At 49.8% G+C, this 18,528-nt stretch overlaps 1 protein-coding gene across 4 annotated transcripts; it reads left to right on the top strand.

Moving 5' to 3' along the window:
- The first annotated feature begins 544 nt into the window (after nucleotides 1-544).
- On the top strand, nucleotides 545-16,744 carry ANKRD35 (ankyrin repeat domain 35). 4 transcript variants are annotated; one of them, XM_059070852.2, is made up of 14 exons: nucleotides 545-898; nucleotides 6,307-6,437; nucleotides 7,210-7,298; nucleotides 7,669-7,733; nucleotides 8,557-8,614; nucleotides 8,807-8,877; nucleotides 9,188-9,294; nucleotides 9,961-10,145; nucleotides 10,775-10,812; nucleotides 10,978-12,993; nucleotides 14,691-14,780; nucleotides 15,030-15,095; nucleotides 15,901-16,001; nucleotides 16,542-16,744. In XM_059070852.2, the coding sequence occupies exons 1-13, from the start codon at nucleotides 860-862 to the stop codon at nucleotides 15,961-15,963; spliced, it is 3,018 nt and encodes a 1,005-aa protein (XP_058926835.1). In that variant the 5' UTR covers nucleotides 545-859; the 3' UTR covers nucleotides 15,964-16,001; nucleotides 16,542-16,744. The 4 variants fall into 4 exon arrangements, with proteins under 4 accessions (XP_058926835.1, XP_058926841.1, XP_066891038.1 ...); XM_067034935.1 differs by lacking the exon at nucleotides 545-898 and adding an exon at nucleotides 6,862-6,939 and having other exon boundaries at nucleotides 6,348-6,437; XM_059070858.2 differs by lacking the exon at nucleotides 15,030-15,095 and having other exon boundaries at nucleotides 553-898.
- The last annotated feature ends 1,784 nt before the right edge of the window (nucleotides 16,745-18,528 follow it).

Raw genomic sequence — 18,528 nt, 5'->3', positions numbered from 1 at the left:
TGACTGTTCAAGCACGAATTGCTGAGAATCTGAATTTAAAGGGCAGTGGAAATAGTGAAGGCAGTTTTGTGAGTATTTTTGTGGAAGGGAATGCTTAGAATAAAAAAACATCGCTCCTCTCCCTGTGCCCTTTTCTAACGTAGAGGTGCGTTGGGATATTAGGCCTGGTCCCCTTTCTTCACGTTGCGGTGGGTCGTGCATCATCCACGCTCAGTCCTTCGCTCGGCACTACAATCTCCTGCCGTTTCCAAACTGCTCTCTTCAAATCCTTCTTTGTGCCTGGGTTTTTGGCCGCGGAATGGGGGGAGGAAGCAGAGGTAATTAAGTTGGCAAACGTCTCTGGATATAATCAAATCGTCGTCACCAGTGGTTAAATGCGACAGTTGCTAAGAGGCGTGCACACCGGGAGACTCCGGCGGCTGCGCTCCGGGGGGCGGGGCTGAGACGGGGCTTGGGGTGGAGCCGCAGCCTGGAACTGCGGGGCGGGGCGGGGCGGGGCGGGGCGGGGTAGGGGGAGGAGTTTTAGCCGGAGCCCTGGTCTGGGGACTTGGGGTCCCTTTTGCGATAGAGCAGGTCGGAGCTGGGGGCGGGTTCGGTTTGGGAGGGTGAGGTTTGAGACCAAGCCCAGGCGGAGACTGCAGTTTTGCCTCCGCAAAGGCGGAGGGCGGCTGGGCCAGGGGCGGAGTTTTAAGACCAGCCCTCGGATTCTTGCCTCTGATTGAAGGGGGTGGGTCCTGGGGCGGGTCCCGGTTTGCTTTTGACAGCTCTCGTACACAGCGGCAGACGAGTCCGGTGGGTTCAGGAACCTGTGACCTCGGTCTCCGCGCGTCCCCGTCCCCCCGTGGCCCCGGCCCCGGCCATGAAGCGCATCTTCTCCTGCTCCAGCTCACAGGTGGCGGTATGTGCTACAATGTCTGGGAGGATGGGCATGAGGCTGGGGTCCAAGCCCTGTGGTGACAGAAGTCCTGAGTCCCATCTCCATGCACCGTCGCCTTTTCTCTTTATCGGTCTTTCTAGCTCTTCCGCTCCCGCAGTGCAGCCCTCCCGCCCTGCCTTCCTCAAGACCCTGTCCCCCACAAGGTCCTTTCCCTTGGCCCTTTCTTGTCCTCCAAGCATCTACACACCCAACTTCTGATATGTTTCCGGCAGCCCCTGCCCCCTCGCAAAGGCTATGTTCTCTACTTCTCTGTTTCCCAGTACTGAACTACCTTCAAGCATCTGTCCTATCCCCAGCCCCTGCTCAGCCCCAAGCCCCTTTCTATCTCCCAAGTACTGCCCCACACCCCATTTACCAGCCCTGCCTTGTCCTCACAAGCCTGCCCTGCTGTATGGCTTAATCCTTGCTCTCAGTCCAGCAAGTACTTCCAGCCCCGTGCCTTCCTCTAGCCCTTCCTCAGAGAGTCTTCTCTGTCCTCGCCCCCATCTCACCCCATGCTACTTCCACTTCCGTTCTCTCATCACCACCACTGGCTCCCAGACACCACTCCAAACCTCTTTCCAGTCGGTGCTCTGACAGCAGAAGCCTTCTCCTGTTCTCCCCTTCAAGCTCTGCTCCTCTCTGTCCAGTGGCTGTTCAACTCCCCGACCTCCTTCTGCCTGCCCTCTGCGGGTTAATCTTGCAGTCCGGCCTGGCCAGCCTGACAGGCACTGCCAGAGGAGGACAGTGGCCTGGCTGCTCCCCAAAGGAATGGGTAAATTGCCTGCAGAATCCACTCTGGCCAGTTTACTGCAGTGCCTGGTCATCACACTGGTTCTCGGGCCAGTCAAGTCCTTCTGCCTGCTTCTCCCCAGAATCTTCCTTCATTCTAGACCCTCACCCAGTTGTTTAGGGCCTTTACTCTCTGCTTCCTTTGACTGAGCTGGGGAACGGTAATGGTGAGAGGCAAAGAGGATAAAATGGATTCACTCTGAGAGTTCCCAGTAGAAGTCACTGTCCTCCCCATGTTCTCCCAGAACAAAACACAGGGAGGAAGACTACAGAAGGGAGTGGCTAAGGGAGGGTATAGCTTCTCCTTCTCTGAAGATGTCTTACAGAGAGACCCCCTATCTAGGGATGAAATTTTGTGTGGAGACTGGGATGACGGTTCATTTTGAAGTGAAGTAGCCAACTACCTGTAGTAATATTGCTTAGCCTAACTTGACTTTGTGTGTCATTCATTGAGCAAACGTGAGAAATGCTCAGCTCACTCTGCATGGGCAGGCCACAGAAGCCTGGAAGTGACCTACGAGGCAAGAGTAGGAACTCTGTTGAGGCCTGTTCTCATCCCACTTAACGTTTGCTTCCCCACTTAGTTTCCACACATTAATCAACCAATCAAAAGGCAGTTACTGAATGACTACTAAAGGTACCAGAAACTGAGCCTAGCCAGAATGTCTTAACTCAGGATGATTTTCTTATTCACATGGACTCTACCTTAGTTACTGAAAGTCCTCCACACTGCCCTGCCCTTTCAGGTTTGTGGAGTCTGCCTGCTCCTTAGGAATCCGGAAACTATCTCATTCATCCCGATTCTCCAATTGTTGGTCAATGCCTACCTTCCAGGATGCTGGGATGAACAATGGGCTGAATGTTGGAATTTTAAAGCATTCCTCTGTCCTTCTTCATTCCAGCTCTACAGAAGTTTGGCCTTGAAGAATTTCTACCCATTCTAAACTCTTCTTAGTACAAGATTATAGGTAGTAAATTAGGTGGATTTAGAACTACTTAGCTGGAAAGAAAACTGTTTCCTCAGTCAGGGTATGGACCCAACGAGATTGAAAACAGACCAGTTTAAGATGTAAATTGTTTCCTCTTGAAACTTCCCCACACTTCTCATGATAAATTCCTCCACTCACTGGGTGGCTAACCGCTCTGAACCAGTTTGTCAGAGAAATAGTGTGACAGCCTTCCTGACCACTTCCAAAGCCTGGCTTCCCAGTCGTGGCAGAAGATTGCCCCTTTCCATCCCTGCTCCCACCCCTGGATCCAAATTGCACCCTCAGATTGAGATAAGGACTGAAAGATCTGTGATCATTTAAAAATTAATCTAAGTCATCTAGAATACGTATAGGAAGTTTAAGAAACAAACAAACAAAAGCCAGCTCCTATAATCTCATTTTGATCTAGTCAAGTAGAGGATACCTTTGAGGGTGTCTTACATAGGCAGCTTACTCTGCCTATATAGGAAGTAAGTCAGAAAATAGCTTTAAACAGCAGGCACTGGATCAGCTTAGAGGAATGTCAACTGCATTTTAAAAATTGAGAGACAGCTCCTGGTTCCTCCAGGGCAGCATTTCCATTTCCATTCACCTGTCCTACAGAGGTAGCCACTCTCTCTGCTGTTTCTCTCTCTACTGATGGTGTGTTCCATCTTGATAGGATGGTCATAGACACACTGGCCAGAGATAAGGAGAGGCTGCAATTACGTCTACAAAGCCACGCCCCCCCCCAATCCTACAGGAGATACAAAGCTTATCCTTGTTTTGAGTCTGCTGATTAATTTGGTGATTGCTCCCTTGAGGCTGTGATGGTTATCCTCTTTCCCAAGGTGCTGGGGTGAACAATAGACTGGATCTTGGAATTCGGAAGCATCCCTCTGTTCTTTTTTTTTTGTACGTGCCATGTGGCCATGCGGGATCTTAGTTCCCCTACCAGGGATTGAACCCCGTGCCCCCTGCATTGGGAGTGTAGAGTCTTAACCACTGGACTGCCAGGGAAGTTCTTCTTCACCCTAGCTCTGTGGAGGTTTGGCTGTGAAGAATTTCTACCTATTCTAAATTCTTCTTGGTATAACAAGATTATAGGAAGTAAATTGGGTTCATTTAGAACTATCTAGCTGGAAAGAGAATTATCTACCTTGCTAAGAAGCACCTTTACCATCTATACAGCTTGACTGGCATACATTACCCGATATGATCAAGATCCCTTCCTCCCACTCCCCTGGATGGAGAATTCTGAGCCCAGGAACACCCAAAATGTGCCAAGCAAGGCTAGGAAGGATGGGGATTAGGACTAACATTTATTGTGTACCTACTACATGACAGACAGTGCTAGGTGCTTTATATAGTGTTATTTTATTAGCAAACTGAGGTTCAAAGAAGTTGTTACATGCCTCAATTCACAAGGATAGAAAGTGTTAGAATCAGGATTTTAAACAGAGAACTTCAGATTGAGGTCAGCTGATGGTGGTGTCCTGTGTGGAGGTGTAGTTCTAGCTGTCTGCTTTTTCTGAGGGTGATATGGCCCCCCAGGGGGCATTGGATAACGTGTTATTACATCTCAGTCTGTTGGTATGTGGAGCAGTCATTTTGCTTATTATGTCCTTTGAGAATTAACCTGTTTGGCGACTCTTCTTGTACAGAGTAGTGTCTGAAGGTGGGTGGCTTTACCCTGGAGGCGGTCTTAGACTGTTTATTTGAAAATAAGTTAACCTTCCATAGCTCCATAGTAAATGGCCTGGTGGTGAGAAATAGAATAGGGCATCTGATGGCCTGGGTTCTAATCTCAATTTTACCACTATTTTGTGGTGTGACCCTGGACAGTTATCTAACCTCTGTGTGCTTCAGTTTCTTCTCTGTCAACTAGATAAAATAATATCAGCCCTAACTGCTTTCCAAGGATGTTGAGAGGGTAATTGAAATAGCACTTAAAAAGGCTACGAGGAATTACCTCATGAGTATTACCTCAGAATCCATCTACCTTAGAAAATTTTATGGTTTAGTCATTTAAAGTCTTTCCTGTTCTTGATTAATAATTTGCCCGGGCTATGTATCTGAAAATGAGTTGGCTTCCATAGACCCCTTTTCCCCCCACCTTCTCCTATAGCCTCTTCTTGTTGCAATTACGCCTCATAAAATGCAATGTGCCGCCACCAGTCCCCCACTGCTTCCTGTTTTTTTATAAAGATGCTATAGACTTGTATAGCTTTTTACAGAGTTTTTTTTTGGTTTTTTGTTTTTTTTCCAATACACGGGCCTCTCACTGTTGTGGCCTCTCCCGTTGTGGAGCACAGGCTCCGGAAGCGCGGGCTCAGCGGCCAAGGCTCACGGGCCCAGCCGCTCCGCGGCATGTGGGATCTTCCCAGACCGGGGCACGAACCCGTGTTCCCTGCCTCGTTAGGTGGACTCTCAACCACTGCTCCATGAGGGAAACCCTACAGAGAGATTTTATATACGTTAGCTCATTTAATACAGCATGATGAGGTAATTATTATTTTCCACATTTTATAGATGAGGAAACAGATTAGAGGTGTTCAATGGCTTACTCTAGGTCACATAGCTGAAGTATGTGAATTACTGAAGTAGCTGAACCAGGCAGTGAATTTAGGCCTGCTGACAAATATTCACCTAGGGCCCTTTTCACCATTCCACAGATTTTTGCATTCTTTCTTCCTTTCCTTTCCTTTCCTCTCTGGACCAAACCAGGCTTTTCTGTGCTTTCAGCTCTGGGTGTTTTTACACAGCTCTTTCATGTCCTGTGATACTTCAATTATTGTAATTACCCCACCACCTGAACAAGTCAAGCTGGCATGGTAGAACAATGCGTGCCCAGGTATGGCTGTTGTCTGGGACAGCTGCTCCCTGCCAGGAAAATGAGGAGGGAGGGAAGGGTGGAGGAGGGGAGCTGCCTCCTCAGGCCTAGCTAGAGACCTGTCTTTGCCATTTGGTTGTTGTTGCCATGGAAGGGGAAAAAGGACTAGCCAGAGGGCTTAGGTATGAGAAGGGAAAACTGAAAACTCTGTGCTTCTCCTCCTAGTTTTGGGCCCCAAAGCTAATGGGTAGAGATGCTATGGATAGGTATTTGGACTCCTAGCTATGACCCAAAGCTAGGTGGCTTGACTTCTCAAATATCTGAGAACAAAGAAACAGAGGAGCACGGGGCATTGAGAAGCAAGGTGAACCCAGTCCAGAGTGGTCAGTTTGGTTCAGTTTGCTCCAGCAAGACCTAAAGAGCAAAAGGGAAAGGAGTCATGGCTACGATTGCTAGGAGGTTGTGCACCTAACAACAATAATCATAATGCTGATAAAAAGACATTTGAAATACTATGCATTCAGTCCTCAAAAATGATTTTTAATTCAGTAGTCCAAGCACCTTTTGGTCCAGGGCTGGCAATAATGGGCAGTAGTCCCCAGTGGCATATGAGTTGGTGACTATTTAACTGGCCCACCTAGAAGGACTAAATGATCTAGACTGAGTGACTTGTGGAACATTGAAAGGATCTCAGGTATGTCCCTTTTCCCTTGCTTGGCATCCTAACCATGTTCTTCTTTCCTTTTTCCACTCTACTCCCACCTCTTATATTCACACAATCTGTGGCTCTGGACCAGGTGGAGAGATGGAACCGCCGTGATCAGAAGCTTCTGGAGGCAGTGCAGCAGGGGGACGTGGGATGCGTGGCTGCCCTCGCCTCCAGGAAATCTGCCCGACCCACCAAGCTAGACTCGAACGGCCAGTCCCCGTAAGTAAGCCTTCTTGATCCCCACCCTTGGTATGTGGTTCTCTTTAAAAACCCCAAACCCCACTACGATGTAAGACCAGGAAATGCCTACAACGTCAGAGCCCTTTTTTGTCTTAATTAGCAAGTATATCAATAAATCTTTGCTATATATCAAGTGCGGTACAAAGTGGGGGAAGAAGATATTGTCCCTGAGGTCCACACACCTCACGACTCACATCAACAGAATTGACCAAAAAAGGACATAAAACCCATGAAACAAATGGAAAACTGAAACATACACTAAATAGAGTTTTTCTTCATTGTACAGATAGGAGGTTGTGTATGCTTGAGCACTTAGGAGTGCAGTGGTGGCCATGAGAGTCATGTGGCTGGAAGGAGTGATTAGGACAAGAGGGATATTAGCCCTTGTCTCTTCCCAAGTCAGCCTGCAAATGTCCAGCCCTCTGCTCTGGCCCACCCTGTGACACTTCCAGTCTGCTATGTGTCCTGTGCCGAGTTACAGGTAATTATGTGTTCCCTGGACACCCCTACAGTACTCTGAGATTGCTTGAGACCTGTAGCTCTTATTTTTACCTTTGCTCCCAGCCTCCTCTGAAGTTTTAATGGTAGGCCATTTATATAGGCTTGTCTTTCTCAGAAAGTCAGGCTACGGGAGCTTCTCTCTCTGCTTTTGGGATTGGCTCCCGGGTGACGGAGCTTAGTAGGCGGTGCTTATTAAGGTTCTCCCATTCCTCATCCCCTGGTCCCTTCATCCTTGCGTTGATCCTGGCAGGTTTCATCTGGCAGCCTCCAAAGGCCTGACAGAATGTCTGACTATACTACTTGCAAATGGGGCTGACATCAACAGCAAGAATGAGGATGGTGAGTTAGACTAAAGCACTGGGTCATGCTGCTTGCTTTTCCCTTTACAGCAGCAGTCGGGGGGTGGGGGGCCAGTGCTGGGCCCTGCTGGAGGTTCCAACTGTAGCCCTCCTGCTTCTCTCCTCATAAGTTCTGGCCAGTGTCCTTCCAGGGGTTCTCTCCCTGCAAGCTGGGCCTATCTCACCCCCATTCCCACCTCCACCGCAGGTACCAGGCACTTGAGGAACAGGAATTTCTGGCCCCTTGTGGCTGAGAGCCTCTCTCTCTAATCTCCCTCTGATTATACGTGCGTCTCTTGCCTTCCCTCCCTGTGAGTCATCGGTATGCATGGGGCCACCCACCCTCCCTCTCCCCTTCTTTCGCTTTCCAGGGAGCACCGCACTGCACTTGGCCACCATTTCCTGCCAGCCACAATGTGTCAAGGTCCTGCTGCAGGTAAGAGCAACTCCTGATACTACTCCTGTGAAAGGAAGAAGAGGACCCAGAGACTCCTTACTCTGTTTTGTACTCACCAGCAATATTTGGTCAAATGTACCCCTCTCACCCCCAATAAGAGAGCTAGTAATCACTTATTCATTAGTTCGCCAACATTTATTTAACACCTGGTATGTGCAGGCACCCTGCTTAATGCTGCCCTCGAGGGCATGTCATAAAGCAGTGTTGCCAGGGACTGACTGCCAATCAGTCAATATGCATGTACTGAGCTCAGCCACTGGCAGAGGCACTGCAGAGACTAACTGCTGTGATGATGAACAGGCGGAAGGAAGGATGGCAGAGGGGTTCACGTTAAACCCAAAGCCTGCGTCTGTTTTGAGGAGTTTGTGATGTAGGAGTACAAAGAGAAATAGACATGTGAAATGACATGTGGACAATTCAGAAATAAGTCTCCCAAAGTTCCAAGGCACAGTTCAACAAGCCATTCTGCAAATGGATATTCTGCTTTGTTCCTCCTGGCCCTTTCCAAGTTTCCCAATTATGATCCTAAAATACCAGACATAGACTCAGGTGTCATTTTCCCTAACATGTTTATTTACCTATAATATGATTTTTCTTAGGCCCTAGGTTTATGAATCAGGGCTGAAATTCAAGGCTGCCTATCATCTGCAAGGAATAAATTGGACTTGCCTAGTAGTTAGCCAAAGTCATGGTCCTCCTGACACTCCCCACAGTACTGTGAAAGCCGGCAACCCAACAGGGGGTATGGGATGAGAATGTTAACACCATGTTCCATGCTGCTTCCCTCTGTGGCTGTTTGCAGCATGGTGCCAATGAAGATGCCGTAGATGTGGAGAATCGTTGTCCATTGCACTGGGCAGGTGTGTGCCAGGGGACTGGTGGGAAACAGGGCTGCAGGGACCAGAGGGTGGGGAGGGAGGGGGGGATAACATTTGGTGGGAAGGGCAGGCCAGAGCAGACTGCTGAAATGGTCGGAGGGGATGCTGCGTCATGGTCTGACTAGGTGTCCTTCCTGCTTCCCCTTAACCCGATCATCTCACAACCCTCCATAGCCTTCTCTGGCTGTGCCTCAAGTGTGCTTCTCCTGTGTGATCACAAAGCCTTCCTGGATGTCCTGGATAATGTGAGTGTCAGCTGGGCAGGGGCCTACATGGGGAGGCTGCTGCTTTCTCTGAAATTAATTAGCCAAGTTCCACGACCAGGGGTTGTGTAGCGCCACCTCCTCTTCCTTCTCCCCATGCCCCTCCTCCTCTTCCACACAGAGAGGTTAAGGCTTATCTTCTGGAGAGCTTCTAACCCTCTGAGAAGGAGTATTTAGCCCCAGGATTGGGGCTTTTTCCTGGAGAGGTGCGGGAACAGGGGAGTTGGTTGCGTTGTGTCAAAGCCCTGGTTCCCCCGGCTCCTCGTAAACCCCCTTCCCACAATCTGTGCAGGACGGACGTACACCCCTGATGATTGCCTCGCTGGGTGGTCACGCAGCTATCTGCTCACAGCTACTGCAGAGAGGCGCCCGGGTTAATGTCACTGACAAGAATGACAAGTGAGCCTTTCCCGTCTTCCCACCCCAAATCCCGACCCTGACCAATCTAGAAAGGAGCCACTGGGCAAAGTGTGTGTGTGTGTGTGTGTGTGTGTGTGTGTGTGTGTGTGTGTGTGTGTGTGTGTGTGTGTGTGTGTATTGGGGAAGAAGGCAGGTTGGTCTCTGTTTTCTTGGAAACCTCTCTCCTTCTCAGTGGTGGTTCAGAAGAGCACTGCTTGTTGCTTCACTGTTTTCCTCTTGGTGAGTTGAGAACATTTTCCTTATACTTTCCTATTCTGTTGCTGACACTGCCATCTTCCTAGCATAGGTGACTCTGGAAGTAGAATCAATACCTCTGGGTCCACTAGTTTAATTTACTGGTTTTCGAACTATCTTCTAAGCAATGGAATACTTTTTCCCCAGTAAAGAATTTATGCAGAACCTCAGTATATAAAGCAGATGGAAGTGGAGCCCTTCCAACTGGCCCCCTGCTTTCTGATGCTACAGCTCCAAGGAATGACATTTGAAAAGTTCTGGTCTGGCCTCATGCTTTGTCACTGGCTGGTGTTGGTCTGTGGTTCTCCTGACCACACTAAGTGAGAGCTGACCTTGTGAGTGGATTTTTTGAAACCAGGACTCCTGGGTTCCATGAGAAAAGCTTATGCTCAGATTTGTCCCAACCCATAGATCGGCTCTGATCCTGGCCTGTGAAAAAGGCAGCACTGAGACAGCTGAACTGCTTCTGAGCTATGGAGCAGATGCAGGGGCGGTGGACAGCACGGGGCATGATGCTTTGCATTATGCTCTACGCACACAAGACAAGATGCTGTGGAGGCTGCTGCGGCAGGCCCTGAACCGGCAGGGGCAGGGAGGTAAAGCCAATACCCTTTTGTAACTTCAAGATGCTCCTCGATAGCCTTAGAATCAGAGAAGCATCTTAGAATCCCATTTGTTTCCATGGCAACAATAATTGTCACTTTAGTTGCGAGTTTACTTATTTACTGCTGCTGATACGAGATGACTCCAAATTCCCAAAAGCACAGTCACAAAATTCTACAAAGCAGCCTTGTCTCTCACTGAAGGCAACTCTGGCTAGTACTATTGCTAGCATTTATGAGTTGCAATTGTACATCTATTTATGTGATTTGATGGTCAGTCTCTCTCTCTCCCCTACTAGACTGTAACCCCGTCAGACGATAGGCCATCTCTGTTTTGCTTACCATTGAGGTCCTGGTGCCTATAACAGTGCCTGGCACAGTGTCCAATAAATAAGTGAGTGAATGAAATGAATGAGCTGGCATATCTCTGAGATAGGAAACGAAGGTTGCTGGACAGCTAGGGATCCATCAAATAGGGATAGCTTTCCCTATTCGACATGCGTGGTAAAGGATTAACACTGAGGGGTCACTCCTTTCAGAGAAAGTCTGTTGAAGGCAAAGTGTGAGCTAGAAGCACGTGGGCCCTGTCTCCTCTCTCATTTTCCCCATGTCTTTTCATATAGGTCAGGGGTTAGTTCAACACCCAGATCTTGCATCCCAGGTAAGACCCTAAGTGCCTTCTCCTTTTGCTTCTGACTCACCCCAGGCTTTCCCGCTGGGATATCTCCCAGGCAGTGATCACCGGGGCATCGAGACAGTCTAAGAGAAGAAAGGCCCTCTTGGGCTAGCTGCCTGGGTTTACTTCACGGTTCCTTTTTCTCCATAGGCCTCTCCATCTGAGCCTCAGGTGGGTTCTCCACCTAAGAGCCCATGGAGAGCAGAGCCTGAGGAGGAGCAGGAGGAAGAAGAGTATGAAGATCCATGTTCAGAGGAGTGGAAGCGGAAGTATGAAGAGGAGCAAAGCAAAGTCTCCCAGTTGGAACAGGAGCTGCTGCGAAATACGGAAGGGTGTAAGGCTCAATCTGCAGCTTATCTGGGCCTGGAGAACCAGATTCAAGAGCAGGTTCGGGAGCTGGGGCTCCTCCTATCGCAAGAGCCTGGAGCTCCAGGAGACCAGGGCTCTAGTCTCCGGCCTGGAGGAGATGGCATGGAGCAGGGTTGTACCCTCGACCTGCTGGCTAAGTGCATACAAGAGCTAAAGAAGCAGCAACAGGCAGCAGCTGCAGCTGCAGCAAAGCCAGTATTCGCTTCCAAGAAGGCTGAGGATTCAGCTGGAGGGGTGATCCAGTATGAAGCTCATGGAAGGTCCCAACCAGAAGAACAGGAGCCACCCCAGAACCCAAGGTCTGAGACCATTGGGAAATCCACAGGACAGCAACCGACCACCAGTGGTGGGAAGGCCCTTGGCCCTGATCATACTGACCAGCTGCATGCTGGCCAGAAGGTGAGGCCCCAGGCCCCAGGGGCTGAACCAACAGGCACAGTGGCTGAACCAGTGAGCACAGCAGCCATGAACCAGCTCCTGCTACAGCTGGGGGAGGAACTGGCTGCGGTGTGGCGAGAAAAGGATGCAGCCCGGGGGGCTTTATCAAGACCAGACCTGGAGGGAGCTCTGGGGACGTCCCGGGCTGAGGCTGCGACAGCAGCCTGGGAGAAGATGGAGGCCAGGTTGGAGCGGGTGCTGGTGAGGCTGGATCAGGCAAAAGCAGGATTACAGATGAAACCTGAGGCCCCTGCCCAGGAGCCCAGAGAGGGAGTCCCAAAGGCAGGCCCAGGGGCCATCACCAAAGAGGGTGAAGGGAAGGAGGAAGGGGCTCCTGGGGCCTGGGGAGAGCCTCTAGGGACCCCTGGAGGGGAACAGATGCCAGGAGGGGGCCTGGCAGAGGGACAGCTGGAGAAGGAGGTGTCAGCACTGAGGCTGAGCGACAGTATCTTGCTGGAGGAGTTGCGGGAGCTGGGCCAGGAGCGGCAGTGGTTGCAGAGGGAGCTGCCAGCCCTGAACCAGCGGCTGCAGCGGGAGTGCGTGCCCAAGCCTGAGGCGCAGGTCCAGCTACAGCAGTTGCGGTGGAGCATGGGGCTGCTGACAGATGAACTGGCCCTGGAGAAGGAGGCCACCGAGAAGTTGCGGAAGCGCCTGGCCTCCCAGAGCAGAGGCCTCCGGGGGCTGTGGGATTGCTTGCCCCCAGACCTGGTGGGTAGGGGGAGTGCACGGTGCCCAGCGGCTGAGCCCCTGGAGGAGCTGCAGGCCTGCGTCAGCGCCCTGGTGGCCAGGCACCGCGAGGCCCAGCACGTGCTGGCTCGGCTAGAAGAGGAAAACCAGCAGCTGCGGGGCTCCCCTGCCCGATGTGGGGAACTGGACGCCTCCTCAGAGGCCTCAGCGTCCCCCCAGGTTGAAGCCCTGGAGCAAGACCTGGAGAAGCTGGAGGAAGAGCTGCGGGCGGTTCAGGCCAGGATGAGCGGGAAGAGCCAGGAGATCAGGAAGCTGAAGCAGCTGCTCTACCAAGCCACGGAGGAGGTGGCTGAGCTGAGGGCCCGGGAGGCGGCCAGTCTGCGGCAGCACGAGCAAACTCGGGGCTCACTGGTGGCCCAGGCCCGGGCTTGGGGCCGGGAGCTAAAGGCCCTGCTGGAAAAGTATAACACGGCCTGCCGGGAGATGGGGCGGCTGCGGGAGGCGGTGGCCGAGGAGCGGCGCAGGAGCGGGGACCTGGCCGCGCGCGCGGCGGGGCAAGAGCGCCAGGCCAGCGAGCTGCGCGGGCGCTCCGAGCAGTTGGAGAAAACGGCGGAGCTGCTGAAAGAGAAGGTGGAGCATCTCATCGGGGCTGGCCGGGACAAGGAGGCCAAGGTGAGCAGACCAAGCAGCCGGAGGAAGCATCAGGGCAGGTTTCTGTGTGTTTAGGGTTGGCTGACCGGAATCTATCTTTGGTTCGTCCGATTAATACCCCAAACAGAACACCAGTCTTTTGCAAGGACCACACTATGTTCTCCTGGGTCTGAGGGGGTCTGGGGTTGAGATTGGAGGTGAGGTAAGTTATAAATACAAGAGAGAAGGGGGGCTTAGGTACTAGAATTTGGGACGCAGGGTTCAGAAGCAGTGTGGTCAGGGCTACCGCCATTGGGGTACTATGGTTTAATTGGCATTTTGACTTAGGTAGTGTATTAGCCTGCGAAGACAGCGGATGCTGTGGTGAGTCGCTGTGGTTTTGCTAGGGTTCTGAGGAGGTGCCTGGGCTAGGGGTTGCTGACGGGTTAGGAGAAGTAGACTAGACTGTAGTCCCTTTCTCCCCTCCCACTTCAGTCAGAGTGGGCTCTACAAAAGATTTCCATTGGCAAAGAGGGTGCCAACGCAGAGAAAAACAAAAGTTTGAAAACCATTGTGTTAGATACCCGAGTTTCCTAATGATTGTTCCAAAAGTGAATATAAGTCTACAGGCTTCCGACAGACATGTTCTACAAATTCGAAAACATCAATTTACAAATGAATTTAGTAGTTGTAGAACTACCTGTGCAGTGAGTGAATTCAGACTTATCAAAGTTTGTGTACATGATCAAATTTAGAAGGATTAAAAAATATAGGGAGTATACATTTTATGGACTATAAAGGACATAAAAATAGAAGGAACGTTATACAGAATAGGAATCAGTGTGGGGTGGGGCTAATTAAAGAAAGGAATTTTCTGTTGGTGTTGAAGGGGAAGATAAAAGTAGACAAATGAGCAAAAGAAAATAGTGTGGTGGGCTCAGAACTGAGATTGTCTGCATTTGAATTTCAATTTCAAAATGAACTGATTGGGAATTCCCTGGTGGTCCAGTGGTTAGGACTCCTGGCTTCCACTGCAGGCAGCCTGGGTTTGATCCCTGGTCGGGGAACTAAGATCCCACAAGCTGCACGGTGTGGCTAAAACAAAAAAACAAAAAACCAAAACTGATTGATCTTGGGTGAGTTATCTAAGCCTCAGTTTTCTCATCTATAAAATGCAGATAATAACAGTTGTTGTGAGGATTACATTAAATAAGACATTATATTTAAAATAGGACTGTCTTTGGCAAATGGCTAGTACTCAGTAGAAGTTAGCTAGTTTTATTATTCCAACTACCACTATTCCTATTACTGCTGGTTATCGTTAACTGCATTTGTACCTCAGTCTCACAAACCACAGAAACTCATCTCCGTTTTCCTCAGTGGTCAGTAGGCCAAAGTAGGTCAGGATCCAGTACAGAGTTAAGAGTGTGGCCCATGAATTCAAAGAGATCTTGGTTCAAATTATGATTTCATCACTTATTAGCTGTATGATTTTGACAAATTACTTAACTCAGGCACCTTATCTACAAAATGTGAATAATAATACTTCCCTCAGAGAAGGATTGTTCTTCTCAGAACAGAAGAAGAGCTGTTTTGACTATTAAGTGAGACAATGTATGTAAAAATATCTGACAGATATTAAATACCCAATAAAAGGAAACTCACCTTGACTTTGGGTGGTATTGGGGTGGGAAATGACTGGGGCTTCATTGGTTCCTTTTCTTTCCTTTTGACCTCAGATCAAGGAATTGTTGAAGAAGCTGGAGCAGCTTTCAGAGGAGATTCTAGCAGTTCGGGGAGAAAATGCTCACCTTGCCCGACAGCTGCAGGTATGTCTGGCCCTCAGGGGAATGGACACTGCTAGAGAAGAGGGCGCACAGTGGACGTGATGTACCTGTGGGAGAGATTCTGGGGATTCCAGAGGCCTGGCCAGGCAGTGGTCTAGGCCGAGCCAGCGATGTGCCAAGGGAGCCTACCTGGCACAGCTGAGCACTTCACTTCATTGTTCCTCATGCCTGGGGGATGAGTGTGAGTGTGCGAGGCTGGGCACATGACTTCCCATTGATGCACACTCCCAGGATTCCCAGAAGAACCACGAAGAGATCATCTCCACCTATAGGAATCATCTGCTGAATGCTGCTCAGGTGAGCCTGGGGGCAGGTGGAGGCAGAGAGCTGGCCAGGGAGCACTGCATTTGGCATCCCTTCTCTTACCTGCACAGACTTGTCTCTCAGGAAGCTGGACTTTAGATGTCCCAGTACCAGGTTTCTGGATCTCATTAGGCAGATTGAGAGAAGTTATGCTTGAATGTGAGGGGGAGAGGTGTTTGCCCCTCCATTTCAATTCCCTGAGTGACTGTAAGGCTTTTTCCTGTCCCCTATGCCCCTTCTCAGTGTCCTCCTGAGCCAGCTTATCCCTCGACAAGGAAGAAGAGGTGGGTGGCTCACTCCTTTATTAGGAATAATAATAACTACAAAGAATCGAACACTTATTCTGTACCCGGTGCTTTGCTCCATATTCACAGTTGTAACCTTCACAGCAGATCTACAAAGTCGGCATGATTATCTTCCTTGTAAAGATTAGGAAACAGCTATTGAGAAGTTAAGTAGTATAAGTGAGGGCACGTAGTTAGTAAGTAGCATCCTACTCTACCATAGAAACTCTCCCTTTCCTGTCTCTCTCATTTCTTTTTTTTTTTTTTTTTTTCCGGTACGCGGGCCTCTCACTGCTGTGGCCTCTCCCGTTGCGGAGCACAGGCTCCGGACGCTCAGGCCCAGCGGCCATGGCTCACGGGCCCAGCCGCTCCGTGGCATGTGGGATCTTCCCGGACCGGGGCACGAACCCGTGTCCCCTGCATCGGCAGGCGGACTCTCAACCACTGCGCCACCAGGGAAGCCCCTCATTTCCTTTTTTTTTCATCTCCTTTTGTTTCTTTCATGCTGCCTACAGGGCTACATGGAACAGGATGTGTACAGTATCCTACTGCGAATCCTCAGCATCCAGGAGGACTGAGGCATCCTGTGCCCTGAAGAATATGGGATCTCTCTGTTGTGAGTTGTGGTTTGAGGGTGATGAGGGAAGGAGCTTGGGAGAAAGGAGGCTTAAGGATAGAAACTGGAGTCTCCTTTTGCCCCATATGGTAGCTGACACTAGGGAGTCCTGTGGGGCATAGAGCATTTGAGGTGAGATCAATTGAGAAGACATGATATGGGGAGCCACTGGGTGGAGTCAGGAATCAGTGAGCAGGTAGACTGAGGGGGTCTGACTTATGAGATGGAGACAGAAAAGAGGAGTTGAATGACTCTCCTAAGGTCTGGGGTAGAGAGATACCAGTGAAAGATAAATGATGGTGGGATAGTGGTACACAGGTGTTTCCTAGTGTGGGACTCTACAGACTCCAGAATCTCTCCTTCACTCCCACACCACTCATTCAAAGTGTAGTCATCCTCCATCCTTCTCCCTGCCCCTATGCAGGCAGCCATCTTCTCCAGTCCAGATAGATGAGGATCATCTTTAGCATCTTGGCATGAGTGGGAGGAGACTGAGGGTACAGAAGTGTGTGCATTTCATCCTTGAATTTCTTCTTTCAGGGAATAGAGCACCCCTGGTTGCCAGAGCCTCCAACAGGCTGTGGTGGGTGGTGGGCTGGCCATTATGGGTGTGTGGGTGGGGCTTCACCTGACGTTATGGACCCCAGACCTGAGCACCTGAACCTTGGAATCAGCATGGATGAGATCAGAGGAGGTGTGGATGGAAGCCAGCTCTGTGGAGAATAAAGCAGAAGGCAGGATGATGTTGGGTGTCATTGTTTTTTCTGCCTAAAGGGGCATGGGGGAAGGAATCTTTTTCATTCCTTTTTGATCACAAATGGCCCCATAAGTTAGCTGCTTTCAAACTTTGATTATGATCCATAGTAACAAATACATTTTACATCCTGTGTGTACATACCTGAAATAATATTTACCCTTACTATTTCTATTCTGTTCTATATTCCATCAAAAAATATTGGTTATAATACATCCACTAATGGGTCAAGACCCAGTTTGAAAAACAGCATTCTCACAGTTTGGAAAACAGCCCTCTGTAAAAATGGAGATTGATATTCTTCCTTTCTCTTTCTCAAATCTGCTTCTTACTGACGGACACACCTCTAATCTTTTTTCTCTACCTTGGGACTCCTCAGTCCACTATCTTTTTTAAGAAGGATAGATGGAGAGACCTAGATTTTCTTCAAGATGTACAATCTAAAATATTCTATCATGTGTTAAACCATGTGTCTAGATTTGAGGTGCATGGTCTTATGTAGTCAGTGTTCTTTGCCCCAGGTGCAAAGAGGGATGAAAAGTCTGATTCCTGGAAGAGGGAAGAAGGGATATGCAGCTTTGGCTTCTTCCCCCCAGTTCTGTTCTCAGACTGAAAAAATGTATCTCACTGGGCCACTTCCCCTGGGTCTCCTCCCTTTCCTGCCCCTCCACCAGCCAGACTGCTAGGTGAGAGTGAGGCAAGTGAGTTCCTCCAAAATCTGGAATTGAGGTTTGGTGGCCGCCACACTGATCCCTCCCAGTTCCTTCTCACAGCCCGCCCCCTGCTGGGTTATGCTGGGTCAGGCGGCAGCGGTTTGGCAGTAGAGACTGACTGGGCTGAGAGAAGAGTGGCGAGGGGCGGTCGTGGAAGACAGGGGGCCACTGGAGGGCTGCAGAGCCTCGCTCCAGGGTCTGGCCAGGAAAGGAGCAGCTATGTAGATTAGGTCCTAAAGAAGATGAGGGTCAGCTTCGGGGTTTATGTAGATGGGCACAAAACTGCTTTAAGGTTGGGAGAATGAAGAGAGGAGGAATTGATGGGGAAAAAGAAGGGTGCAGCTGCCAGAAGAGCATCAAACTGTCCAAGTCATTTCTGTTAAGGGGAACAACCTCTCTTTTCCTTTCTACCCTTAGAGTTAAAGAATAGAAAAGGACTGTTACATTCCTTGTTATATATGCAGTGTGGGGTGGGAAGAATGAAGAAACTGCTGAGAGAAGGGTCCAGAGAGGGGGAGATCATTTTGCTAAGTTCAAGTATGAGTCAGGAAACAGCTCTGGTAATGGAAGCCAGGCCCTTGGCCTCCTCTGGAGCTCCTGGAAGCTGATTCCAGGATGGTTGAGCTGTGGGAATGGTCAGGGATGTTAATGATGACACAGAAGTGGAACCTTCTCCAGCCCCTGGTCTTCCTAAACAATCTCCCTCTATACAACCCCATAAACTGTTACCCCAACACCCCCACGCCCTGAAATTTTCCTTGATTTCATAAATAAATCTTTCTTTCTCAAAGTAACTCTAGTCTTAATGTTATCCTCTTTCCTCCTGGCTGTCTCTTCAGTCGGACTTCAGTAGGGACTTATTACTCCTCCTTCACTTCCCCTTCGTGCTCCAGACTTCAGATGTGAGTCCATGCGTGAGAGTAGGTGAAGCTCGGTGAGCCATGATGGGGTTCAGACTATGTTTTTGAATGCCCTCGATCTGAAACTTGGTTCTGATTTGCAGTTTCCCTCCTTTGTCTGGTAACATTAATTTACTAAACTGACATTTAAAGGGCCTACT

This window comes from Kogia breviceps, chromosome 1 (assembly GCF_026419965.1).
Source record: "Kogia breviceps isolate mKogBre1 chromosome 1, mKogBre1 haplotype 1, whole genome shotgun sequence".
Classification (NCBI taxonomy): Eukaryota; Metazoa; Chordata; class Mammalia; order Artiodactyla; family Physeteridae; genus Kogia; species Kogia breviceps.
Note: the sequence above shows the minus strand (reverse complement) of the source record. Positions and strands in the feature narration are given on the sequence as shown.